The 13,826-nt window shown below is 34.3% G+C and overlaps 1 protein-coding gene across 1 annotated transcript in view; it reads right to left on the reverse strand.

Moving 5' to 3' along the window:
* The window catches only part of LOC149790735 (scavenger receptor cysteine-rich domain-containing protein DMBT1-like), a 90,425-nt gene continuing 76,599 nt past the window's right edge, over window positions 1-13,826 (reverse strand). Inside the window, exons 22-30 of the mRNA XM_089973258.1 lie at window positions 13,622-13,788; window positions 11,062-11,218; window positions 9,998-10,176; window positions 7,922-8,078; window positions 5,468-5,637; window positions 4,236-4,321; window positions 1,744-1,812; window positions 1,204-1,345; window positions 1-165 (exon numbers count right to left, since the gene is read on the reverse strand). Coding sequence (XP_089829384.1) covers window positions 1,217-1,345; window positions 1,744-1,812; window positions 4,236-4,321; window positions 5,468-5,637; window positions 7,922-8,078; window positions 9,998-10,176; window positions 11,062-11,218; window positions 13,622-13,788 — 1,114 coding nt within the window. The 3' untranslated portion in view covers window positions 1-165; window positions 1,204-1,216. The remainder of the gene's footprint in view (window positions 166-1,203; window positions 1,346-1,743; window positions 1,813-4,235; window positions 4,322-5,467; window positions 5,638-7,921; window positions 8,079-9,997; window positions 10,177-11,061; window positions 11,219-13,621; window positions 13,789-13,826) is intronic.

Genomic DNA, 13,826 nt, shown 5'->3' on the forward strand with positions numbered 1-13,826 from the left:
TCATATATTTATAAATGCTGATAGTTGATCTTGATACTGATGCAGAAAGTAAATGTGTGTAAATTGCACCTACTTAATACTTTATAAAACTTCATTGCATTTGTTTCGAACACTACACTGTCTTTATAGAGTTCTGGTTCTTGATCACATGTCGTTATCTTCCACCTGTAACAAACAGTAAGAATGTTAAAATGAGTTTAACGAATTTAGATATGGAACAAACAAAATTACTACTTACTCAATGCAAAAGTGAAAAAGAAGATGCCTTAAGATTGCTTACTACTGAAGCCTTCTTGTCACGTTAAGAAAGTAATCGACCAAGTAATCTTTAGATCTTATCTTTAGGTTAACATTTTGGATTGTGGATGAAAAGTCACTTTTGATTGGTTTTGAGTGGATACTTTATATAATCCTCATCTTAAGAGCCCATATGCCTCAGCCATTTAACGCATGACCTTGCTATAAAACTTTGATTGCAGAGTAGACGTATCGCTTGTATTTAAATGGGAGAAAAACGTTTATTTTCATGCCTTTGCGGCAATAATGCAAATGCACTACAATTAATAAAACTAATATAATACAGTATTGTCCATACACGATAATCCCTTTGACGAAAATGAATACATCTCTTTTGCCTGTTAGCCAGAGGGTTATATACTTCTATTTTGATAGGACAGGTACAGGCTAATAAAGTATTGTTTTGCACAATCTTATTGGCTTTGAAATGGTCATTGTGTTTGTGTTTAGAAATACAGTGCATCGTTTCAGTATATTTCGTTATACCATGGTTTAACATTGGAAAATAGGTTCCAGTTCCTTAATATCATGGTCTTCCTGGAAATAATATGGCGTCATGTGCATTCTAACTTACATTATTTCCATTGTACTTTCAGGTTAATAGCCCCGCAACACGTGGCATTGCCTGATATATAACAAACTACAGTAAATAATGTGCTGACATAAAACTAAATTCAACTAATGTAACTTCTTGCATTTCTTCTTGAGACAATATATTAGTAGAATATAGGTCATACAATCAACAGGTTATGTTTGTATTGACCACACATAAAAGTTTCCAGAAAGCGTAACGAAACCATAGTCCGATATGACGCTTGTGATTCCCCATAAAATAAAGTTAAGGAGGGTGATGGGATAGAAGAAGACAAAAGACTATAGCGTCAGAATCTTTCCAAGAATTGCAACCTGGTGCACCGTCCTATCCTTGTCTCCCATGAACACCTACGGTGGCGTTATTGCACAACGCAACGTCACAGCATGTGGTCTTCAAGCCTGTAGCTCGCTTTCTGCCAATGATGCTTGGTATAGATTTCAAAGCATCGCAAGCCTGATAAAGTTATTAAATGTTTGAATATATATATAATTTGTACTGATATCGGTCACAATGTCATAAATGCAACGAGAATCTCTGATTCCTTTTAATAACATGGTATAACATTACACTAGACTATATATATATATATATATATATATATATATATATATATATATATATATATATATATATATATATATATATATATATATATATATAGTGTCATAAACTCAGGAAAGTGTAATTAATTTTTATCCATTAAAGTGTTTCATGATCTTGTTTTTCTTCAGGTTACAAGATAAAACAATACAGAAAGCTCTGCCATTTTATGCCCAGGTAAACTATCTATGTCTAGATTGAACAGTTTCTCATATTAATACATGGTTGAAGTTAGAAATTATAGTACTTACGAGTTTACTCTGACAGGACTGGCTGTACAAGATCTGATGATTGTTCTCGTACATGGAGATTTGACAAGCCTATCAAGAAATAAAAACTGAAGATAATAACGTATAGTAGTTGAGACATGGATAATTGGTTGAGTTTTTCATTGTTTTATTATACAAGTAATAGTGTCTATTAATTCTTATATGATCACATGCCTAGACCGTAATCGATCGTCTGTCGCATTATCCATCTCGTTTGCTCATCAGTGATGTATACATGAAGAATTTCGTATCAGCCCGTGTAACGATTCTGTACACTAGATGAGTTAAAACACTTTATTGAGTATTGGTGAAACATTATTGATTTGGCTACAAGTTCGAAAGCGTGAGAAAGCTACTCCCACATCTTACCCATATAAAGTAATTAACAATAACAGGTGATATTTAGAAAGGGAGGAATAAACATAAAGTAGCAATATGTTCAGAACATCCTATATATGTTAAAATCAACATTAAGGATATCATTTTCTTTTATAAATATAATCATACACAGCTTAAATGTACAGCAGTTTATATTATATCAAACAAGTAAAGATAATCACTTATACAGTGAGTAATAACTAAAACAATTAATTTCCTGTGACATAATACGCAGCTATTACGCTTAGAGAAATAATGAAATGCGGTTTTAGGAAACGCATCACAAGGAGATGAATTTAGTAATAGGTATTCGTTAAATAAGTCGTTTTTTATCATGCTACAATTGTTTTTAATCCGTGTTTGAAAAACTTCAGAATTTGCTAGCAATGTAAAATTCGTGAAGTGGTTTGTCATATTTTTCATTTGTTTTTAGTCATTTATACTTCAAAGGAATAAGGCAAAACCTTATGTTTTCAGTACGTTTGATTTCGATTACATTTTGGTTGGATAGAATATAGCGTATGGCTCATGTTATGCTACCTCTCACAAGCCTCAACATTAAGTGCCAACTATCAGCGTGTCATATGTCTATATTAAGAGTCGGCAATACTGGATACCTATTAATACATACATTAAGATGGATAGGACATATTGGTTCGCTAGGCACAATACAAGTAGTATACTAACACGTTTTGTGACTTCAGATGATTAATATATAGACTGTTTGGGTCGTTGGTACTGGCCCTTACATCGCACGGGATTGTTTCTCGACGACAATCTTAGTTTAAATTGATTATTTTTGTCATGGTGTTTTGGTCACTTTTAAATCTTTATAAATCATTTTGGAAATTAGATTCGATATATTGGGTAGTATGTAAATTTTCTAAGAAATATACAAATGTTCTTTTTATGCATCATTACAACAAATCTCCAAATACACTGAAAAAAAGCAATGCATGGGTGCTAATCGCACCCAGCATCCATCAAACTTTAAGCGTTACTAAGCTGCTGTTAGTTATCATTTGAAACAATCGTGTGTTTCATTACTTAGATTACGACCAAAGTTTCACCCATATATCGCTGCCTAATACCAAATACCATTCGGATGTGATGTTGAGGTGGACGCATTCTCACCGGCTCTGTTTACACGTAGGAAAGAAGATATTATCTGCCTACTAAAGTAATCGAAATATATTGCAAAGAAATATAGTCTTACACACTTAAAAGTTTCCGGGGAAAGATTTAAAGCTAATAAAAAATATATTTTTTCAGTGTTCGATATTTATGGTCACTTAGAGCTAACGATGCCGTAATAGTTTCAATCTTGTATCATTCTGGAATTTAAAATATTGTTGAAACTTAAGTAGTTCTCCTGTTTAAAATCACAAGTTCACATCACGTCGACGTAAAACTCTGGAGGTTACAAGTACACGTTGTATAATTAGGTATTCCTTGGTAAACAAGCTTCCGAAAAGGACACTATTATGTATATTTAATTTATTGTTTTTTACCTTTGTCCGTGCGTGAGGCTTATGAATAGAGTTGGTAGGTACCTGATGTTTCGCCTTATGCAAATGTCAAACAAAATATTTATTAGACTTTTAGTTCATGGTCTAACCTTGAGTATCAGTTAGTGGAGTTTTCCATGAATGTTCCGGACGGTTCGTTTCCGTCATATTTCAAATCAGGATGGCATTAATAGAGGCCTGGCAAACAAATTAGTAGTTCTGGTTTAAAGATCAGCGTGAGAAATCGTGTACAGCTCTGTTCATATACAGTTTGAAAGGAATTATTTGTTTATAGCATTCACTGGCATTACAAAGTGATCATTGAAGTTATTAACACATTAGTGGGGATTTTTTATGAACCTCTCAAATACATTCCAGAAACATCATTGTGATACATCAGAACTTTAGAAATTATGGATATATCATGATTTGAAAATTATTGCTATTTTGGGATATTCAAGATATTTGTCTGAAATGAAATGTTGACCAAACATATTAGCCAGTATTTATGATGCCTCGGTGATGGAAATGATCCAACGGCGCCTTCTTTTTTTTCTATACCTACTTGTATTTGGTTACAATCCTTACCTCATATGAACTGCAGAAGATCGTGTCCCGGCAATTGGAGGGATCTCTAACACCATCACAATGGTAACATTCCACCCCACCATGATCTGTGTTAAGAAACGAGTGGTTGAGAATATATTTTGGATAGACTTTCTAACAGTTACTAGATGTATTTCTAAGACATTATCAACAAACTCTTTTGTCTCCATTAAAAGATTGGTAACTGATTTCACGTTGTCCATTGGGGAACAAGAAACGTTCTCTACGGAGATAACTCACAGACTTAAAGTATGTACAAGACAATTATTAATTACTCTAAACATATGTATATTACACCCTGTCAATGTAGCCGTTGGCATAATACCACTTAGTATTGACTACCCTTTGTATTTCATTTGTTTATTAATATTTCAACAAACTCCTGTGCTATTCAACTTACAATTGTGCTTTTTAAGCGAGAACTCCATCCAGACTTCTGTTCTGAAGCCATGTTCCAAACTTGTATGATGGTGCTAAACGTTACATTAGTAAATTTCATTTTGATTTATTAATGAAAGAAAATTGTATTTATTAGCCGAATTTTAAAGTATCGAAAGCCGAAGAAAACTAGAAATACTAGAGACACTTAATTGATATTTGCTTGTGACTAATACAACCTTAATAAATTTAAATAAAATATTATAACAATTGACGAAAAAAATATTTCTTTGTTAGAAAAGGTATCATGAACATAGTTGGGTATATGTAGCAAATCGTATTTATTACAAAATTAAAGCCAACGAATATAAAATAATAAATATCAAATAGTGTGTTGAGAACCAGACGAATCTAAAATAGTTTTAATGCATCCAAGGGAAAGAAGATGTGCTACAAACACATAGATTAAATGCTGCTTAGATAGGTCATAACACAAACTGCCAATGTATATCAAGATGTAATGCTGCTAATGACTGCATGTAGGAATGTTTTTCAAGCAAATATTACAAATATAAATATTCATGGGAGTTTATGATCTGGGCTTGATGGTCACTTGCAGGGACCCTAAGGGACGGAACAAAAAGTATACCCACATTCAGCTGTTTAATATGGAATACATGTATATTAAATTTCGTTAATAAATTTAAGAGTACACGTGATAACGTACACGCGGAGGGAGGGATAAATAAAGGTTAAACAAGTATCCGGTCGTATGATGCTAAACTGATGTGAATGAGTTTTGGAGAAAATGAAAAGCAATATTTTGCACGAGGTACCTCGACACATAACAGCAACATCTTCGTTATGAATACAATTGCTCTGTCCCCAGGATTTGTGTTTACACTCATCTAGTGCGGCCTCGGTGCCATTACAAAGTACATCATCGAGCCATATCGGTCCTGTTCCGTTTCTAAAAGATCCGCTAGGTTTTATAGCTGGCGAAGAGCTAGTTTAAGCCAAATAAAAGGTGAAATAAAATCGTACATTTTTAAAAAACTCCATTCCAGAAATTAACATAGATCTGTGAAATTGTGGCACAATTTTGAATTGTCATAATTAAACTTATTAGTTTTTTTTAATGTAATAGGACACCTGAAACGGAAACAAATATACCCTATAGTACACATTGAATGGTACATTTTCTGTTGTATGCTATAACGAGATTTTCTCTAGAAGATGGGAAGATACTATACATGTTTCATAAACTGACCATTTTCCTACTTCACATGTAATCATTTTATAATGCAATTCGTTTCCGTATGAGCACCCACTCAAGTCACAACTCTCTCGAATTCACAATTCAACATTTTCATCTCACAAAGTCCAATACATATATACTGTTGTCGGAATGATTTATCAAATTTCACTGAAAGCACAAATACACGTTCCAAACAGAAAAGTATTGTCCATTTTGTCATACGATTTCACATCTTACACTATCATCAAGTATTTTGTGCAATATTATTTTTTGAAATTTTAATTAGCTCGTTTCCTATTTTCAGAAACACATTGAAGTAAAGTACCAGTTAAATATTTTACGAAAGCAAATTGAAAATGAAAACCTATTTGTATATATTTTATTCGACGATACGCTTTAACTATCGCTAACACATCTTAACGTTATTTGAAGAAAAAAATCCATAAATAACCAGGTCACGACAACATGTAAGGCGGAGATACTTTTGACCTGCCGAATCTTATCTTAAATGGACGTTTTTTGGGGGGAAATATTTGTCTAATGTTCATTTCCAGGAGATGGTGCATAAATATTTTCACAATATTTAGATTTTTAGATGGAGCATGTGATTCTATAAATTTATTTTATATACACCTGCACGTGTTCAACTTTTACTATATCACTGAACGAAGTCGCTCACGATTTCTGACCAGCTTTCATTTCCATCAACTGACGAGAAAAGTACACCGAATATCATGTGCACCTTCCAAATCTTTATGCACCTTTCATATGTGAAATATTTGTCCAATTGTTCATTTGGAGGATATAGTGCATACATATTTTTCACAACATTTAGATTTTTAGATAGAGCATGTGATTTTTACTATATGACTGAATTAAATTGCTCACGATTTCTGAACAGCTTTCATTTCAAGCACTATTCTACGAACCTTTCACCTATCTACGTTGTGTACTCGAATGAGTAATCGGAGGGGGAGTACATTGACACTGAGATGGGAGTAGCATAATATGATAAGCTGGGTTAAGTTTTCCACAAATGTCAAAATAGCAAATTTTAACCGTTTGGTAGGGCTACGGGTTATTTCTTAGTGACAGGAGCCTGACGTTTTGATTCACATGCCATTTCTTGCAACATATGTACAAGTATAGTCTGATGAGTGAGTGAGACGTCGTGTTGTCTAATACAGAAAACCAACTATATTCCTTGTAAAAGTTGCTGATGCACTTTGGATAAATATTTTCAGAGTTTTGTTATAAGTATGAATTCAAATGTAACAAATAATGGTAATATAATATGTACATGCACTGTCACGCACAGCCTAAAACTGCTGCTTATTTAAATGCCTTAACTGGAGAGAACTCTGGCGTTATCTCGTCAAAGAGAAGTAAGCAAGTCAGTTTGTTCCTATTTAAAATTGCGATTATTCTCCTCAAGTTTTTATCTCCATTCCTTTAAAGGTGTAACTGAGCAGCATATGATCTAAAAACCGTAATAGCACGACGACTGAAACAAATGTATTGCATTAAATTATTTTACTATATTTGAAAACCTTATATTTTTACTTCGAAGTTTCAGTATAACTGACAAGAACCCATTTAATGTATTCATAATATACCAATATTGTTTAAAGATCGTATTATGCAAGCTAATATATTTCAATACAAATTTGTTGGTAACAGTGAGACTAAAGGGAAAAGCAAATCTAATGAGTCTAACATTCAGCTTTTTAAATAGCATTCATTTTTGCTTCAGTTATTGGAAGATAAATAGTTTTGTTTCGTTTGGTTCTGTGTTTTAAACTGGAAAGAAAGAAACACGGCACATCCATACGACAGCGATAACTTGAATATAATCCTTCAAAAGAATAGTCGCAGAAATGAATGCATGTAAATGTATATAAGTCAGATAATAATGAGCTCCTGGAAGGTGTATTAGGTGAGTCTTGGCTTTTGCACCCAATAACACTCTCAGCGAAGAGACTCAATAAGGCAGACACAGTTAAAGAAGGAAAAGGAAAGAAAAGCTCCAAACCTTGGGTATCCTATCTCTCTGCAAACGACCTTAGCAAAATTAATGTCTACATAATCATCACACACCGTCCCCCATTGCCCATTATGATACACCTCCACAAGTCCTTCATACGGTACCGCTCCCCCAACCAGTCGTACCGGGGCGAATGTGATTGGGCCTAAAGAAGAAGAGAAAAATAAATATAATGTTTTAAAGAAAGTGGTCACTTATAAAACCGAACTTCGCGCTGTACCTTGTACACTGTACCAGCGGTAGGGCGAAAGCGCTTGCACGCATTTGCTCTGAATCATATGCAAACAATTAGCCCCAGAATGTTTTAATGACAGTTTGTCACCTATAATTATCGATATCCTTTTTGCGCTTCTAATATGGGATTATTTTTACACACATGTAATACAGTAATATAATAAGAACTGAAATGTATCTCAACATCACGGAAAGCCAAGTCCCATTTTTAAAACATATTTATATAGTTATCATATTGATTTAAAAACTACCGCTGCAATAAGACTTTCCAAGACTAGTGGGTTTAATCATACTTCAAGTTATTTGTATGGTTAAACCAATATGCGTCGATTGGTCGAATGGTTCCGCTGATGTGTATTACATACTATTTTATGTACGAAATGAAGTATAGGCTACAAAGTCCTTTGTTTGCAAATACCTTTAAAACGGCAAACTGTAATTTTTACGACATTATATGACCTGAAAGTATAATTGGATATAACTGGTTATAACGTTTCTACCTCGGCTAATGTTTGTTAATGCCCGTGTAAAGTTTCAAACTCAACAACTATGATTTACCGTTTCTACCAAAATGATGCATTTCTTGTAATTTGATAAATTAAATTAGAACATAGGAAGTGATTCATGATAAGTGCACCAAAAGCGATCGCTCTATAGATATTATAAACATACGAGGGAGTGATGAGTGTAAGTTGAAGGTAATTAAATGTGCAACATGCACTATGGAGAGAATATTGTTACAGATCTATGTTACTTTCATGTACTGTGGAGGAAATTCCTTGGATATTGTACTTGTAGAATTATTATAAAATGCACTCTCTTTAGCAGTTATTAAAACCAAGAAAATGAACATTACCAGACTAGAAAATACCAGCTTCTGAAGGAGCAATGAATGATTTACCAAATCTATAAAGTGTAAAAAGTTATCTGCTATTTTGTACAATATGCCTCTCAAATTCCGGAATTGAAAATGACCAACAAAAGCTAGCAGTTTCTCTAACGAGGTGAACATGCGAAATAAGACCTACCTGTAAGCCATACTGCAGCCATCAATCATACACCAACATGAAGGGAATTAAAGCTTCTTTGAACAATACTTATGATATGCAATGCCTTCTACAAACAGCCAGCATAATCACTGAGGAAATCCGTAAAATACAGTTCCTTTAAATTTCTAACACTATACAAAATACGAAACTGATGAGAGCCACCAAAATGCGTGAATATGCTCAAATGGCACGGTGAGATGCAATAATTGCACACTACATACCTTAAAAGCATATCACGCGTACATAGATCAAATTAAGGACACATTTTCAGAACACAAAACCTTAACGATTGTGTAATGAAAGCTATATTATGCACATTACAATATCCTGGGCAGACGTTTTCCTCGCATGAGGCTAACGCAAACTTTCGGATCTATCAGAATGTGCCTTTTTGCGGTGTTTTTGCAAAATTAGTATCCCTCAAGCGGGGTATCTCTAAAAAATACCCTAATTAAAAATTTCGTGTTTAAGATGCATCGGATAGTTTTCATCCTAATAAGATTTAATTTATTTAATTGCAAATATAGAATCCAAGCAGTATTTAAAATCACCAGTTAAGGTCTCTAAGAATGAAGAAAACTTTTAATACACTAATGTTGTGTCTAGTGACCCGGGTCTAGATGCATTAGGAACAGTACATAGTGTTACACACACCAGATCCTTTCAATACACGCGCACTCACATACACGTATAGTATGGTACCCTACTCAGTTAGTAATGATTGGTCCGAGTGCTGATTTTGCTGGAACGGACATTGCCATGTACAAATATCGGAACCCACCTCCACATCTGATGGCAACATCCTCTCTATGATAGCAATTGTTATCTCCCCAGGTTCTATGACTGCAATCGCCAATACTGGATTCAATTCCAACACATATGACGTCATCTAACCAAATCCGTAATGAAGAGGTGCTGACAGTGTTAAATTGATTTGAGTTAACGATCTCAGCTCTGTCACTAAAAATAAAAATATCCAAAATCAGTCTGAAGTGACAAATGTGTCATATACAGACACATGATATCTACCTTAACCGTAACTTGAAAGCAGATAGTATTATCCACACGGTCATTTGCATGTTTAGTTCGACAATTGTGAACTCCACAGCAAAATAAAATGCATATTAAATCTGAGAAAATGCATTGAGAGTAAAATATCAAGTGGCATTCCAGAAAAGACGAGGAAACTTTACATCCAATATATATATATATATATATATATATATATATATATATATATATATATATATATATATATATATATATATATATATATATATATATATATATATATATATATATATATATATATATATATTATGTGTGTACATGCACATCATTTATAGGTCCATTCTGTATTTTAACAATCCTTTCTGCATACCATTTTGTGCCGTTTCTGGCCGTTTTATGCGACAGGTACTTTATGTTTTTGTCTCCGTTTCCTCTTCATACTCTTTCACATGCTAGCCATTTTAATTATACTGATGATATGTCACGATTTAGGTCTTCAAAATAACAATCAGCTGGGAAGAATTGTCTTTCCAGAAACGTGCAGTATTACATTAATGGCTGTTAAATACAATGGATTATTTCAAATACATCGATCTAGGACATGATCTTTCCAGTCTGTGGTGCGAGTTGGACCTTACCAAAAGTATTTCAGAAGACTAAACACACAGGAAGCAAGCAAGCAATAATGATAATATATATCAAAAGGGAATGAAACGAGTCGATCAGAGAACAAATTATTTGTGGTGACATCATAGGTGGCCTAGTTTTATAATGAAAACCTAGAGGATTACGTGATTAAGCAAATATAAAGCTGAGTAAGTATTTGTAACTAACGTTGGCAGGTGTAACATCCTACAGACAACCTTGGCAGCCATGATGGTAAACGAGTCGTCACAGACTGTACCCCAGACACCATTGTGCATAATTTCCAATTTTCCTTCCCAGCCTCCCATTCCTCCTACCAATCGCACCATGCTTACTGTATTAGCAGCTGAAAAATGAGTTAAAGTCTGAGATGGACATAAGGCGATCTACAACCCCAAATAATCGTATGTGAATTATCACAACAGTGTCTACAAATGACCCGCTGCTTCCTTTCTACATTTTAGCAACGACAAGCAACGCTGTCTTCAATGTACCTTTCAATATTTCAAATTGGAATTAAATATTAGTACACATACAGGACACATTCCTCTCATATTTGTTCCTGTCATTTATTTAAATTATATAGAATCCCTCCATCACACCACAAGGAATGATTGCGATTCGAATTAACGTGCAGTTTTCATTCGTCGTGCACAATTCCTTTGATTGCAAAACTGAACAGTCTTCTGAATTGGGAAGATCTATGGATAATTTCATTTTCAAATTTCAATTCCCTTTTTGAAATGTGGATCCGTCATAAAAATAATTATGTAACTGTAATAGTATTGTTATGCTCCAGCCACTGGCATTAAAGACAGTCCAGTCTTTTATGCAGTAGGCAGCGTTGTAATCTGTCCGCTTCGCCATGGGCGATTTTATAATGATATATATAGCGAGGAAACGATGCATCGATATTTTTGCTGTAACGATACACATATCGATGCAAGAGACATACAGTCGATATAATCGATATCTACCTTATGCAAGATAGTATTGTGTTCACTAGTCATGAAGAAGTACTTATGATGAATATTTGTTATTAGCTTGCCTTATTATTCTTCAAAATTAGAATCCCTCTGAGACAGCATCTGCAGTAATATGCACTATTTTGTATTAGTAAAACTGAAAAAGACTATTGAGAGCACTCGTTCGCCGTCTATAAATTAATACAAAGTGACATGTTCGCCGACCTTCTTTCTTTGTTTATTTTCTTAACCCAGCAGCCTGTTCAGCATATACTATACGATTCAAACGTGTTCCACATGAATAATAAAGTAATTTACTCATCATTTACACGCGAAGTTACTAGGTTGAACTGCTTGGTTGATTTGAAAGCTACACTGCCCGTGTGTCGCATCGTTAATTGTTATATTGAATTATCATTGGCTACTGCTTGTTACGGTCCAGATACAACAATAATCACAAATCAGAAATTAATGCAGCTTATTCCCTGCGTGACAAATACAAATGTTGGCTTAAGAAACGCAAAAGTCATTATTTGATATGTGAAGTACTCAGATAAAGATGTTGCCAGGGTATGCCATTAATTGAATTGCGAAAAATGTTTATGAATTTGCGCACTTGGTGAACAGAAATGCGCGAGAACTCCACCAAATTTGTTGAAAGCCCTGTAATATGAAAATTTCCTCGGCGAAGTATCCAGTTTTTCTTTAACCGTTCTTTTCTTGACATCTGTTTTAGGTTAGGCAACTTTACACATTTGGTTTTTAAGCATACCAAAACTCGTTGAAAAACTCAGTTTGATTGGCACATGGCACCCATGAATAAGCAGTATGATGGCTTTGTTTGAACCTTCCTTGATGGAAGCTTAACAAATGCGTGTTTAAAATACAGGCTAACGAGAAAATCGAAAATGTCTGATTCCATGAGTGGTTCATTCCGATTTCGTTCGGCAAATACTGCCTGTAGGTAGCGATGATGACTGTACTTTTCAAGTACTGGAGTTGGAAATGTGTTAATTAGGGTTCCACTAAGTGAGTTTGATGCTGAAATGGTGCTAAATATGAGTCCGACGTATAGGTTCGATGAAAAAAATAGCGTGACGGTCAGTCACCCTTTCAGTGGTATTTCGAAATTCAATACACAAATGTATTAAATCAAGGGCACTTTGGCCTTTCGCGCAGGGTATCTAATATGCGGATGAAAGGTTATTTAAGGGTCAAAAATAAGCCTGACAAATATCATCAACAAGCAGCAGAAGATAACCGTCAAGATTGAGTTTTGCGACGTCATGAATTATGCTTAAACAGGGTAAGACCATACGACACTTGCAGGTTTAATGAATTTGAACCCGCATTTCTGGAGCTCATTTCTAAGCTTAGTTTAATCGTATTTGTACTCGACATTCAATGGTGTACTTATCACTAGCCGACGTACCATAGTTTGCATACTATAACTCGTCAAAAGTCGACGACATTTCATATATTTGCTTAAGGCCTTTCACTATGCTGCTAACTTCCATGTTGAATAGATTTATTAACAATAAGCTTCACCTATGTATATAAGGATAAAACATATATATATATATATATATATATATATAAAGAGAAAGAGAGAGACAGATAGACAGACAGACATATATTAGTTGCCTTCAATACAAATCTAGTAAATTTAAAAACTACTGGTGTACATTAATTAAAGGATACCCCGAAAGAAACAAAGTAAAAATCGAATGGCCGTATATTAGGTTTGTAACAAAATGGTCAAATATCAATGCTCGCCACACTACTTGTGTTACATCGAACTCCCACATCCTCGGAATGATGGCAGTTGCTGGTTGTTTTGTAAATACATGCAGCCAGTGTTGATTCCGTCCCTTTGCAGTCAACATCGTCAAGAAGTATAGGTCCGCTTCCTTGACCAAACTGAGCATTTCCTAATGCAGTTGCGCCACCTCTGTAACAGACGTAACATATCGTTAGACAAACTTTTGT

Source organism: Sinohyriopsis cumingii, chromosome 10, assembly GCF_028554795.1.
Source record: "Sinohyriopsis cumingii isolate HCF-2022 chromosome 10, ASM2855479v2, whole genome shotgun sequence".
NCBI lineage: Eukaryota > Metazoa > Mollusca > Bivalvia > Unionida > Unionidae > Sinohyriopsis > Sinohyriopsis cumingii.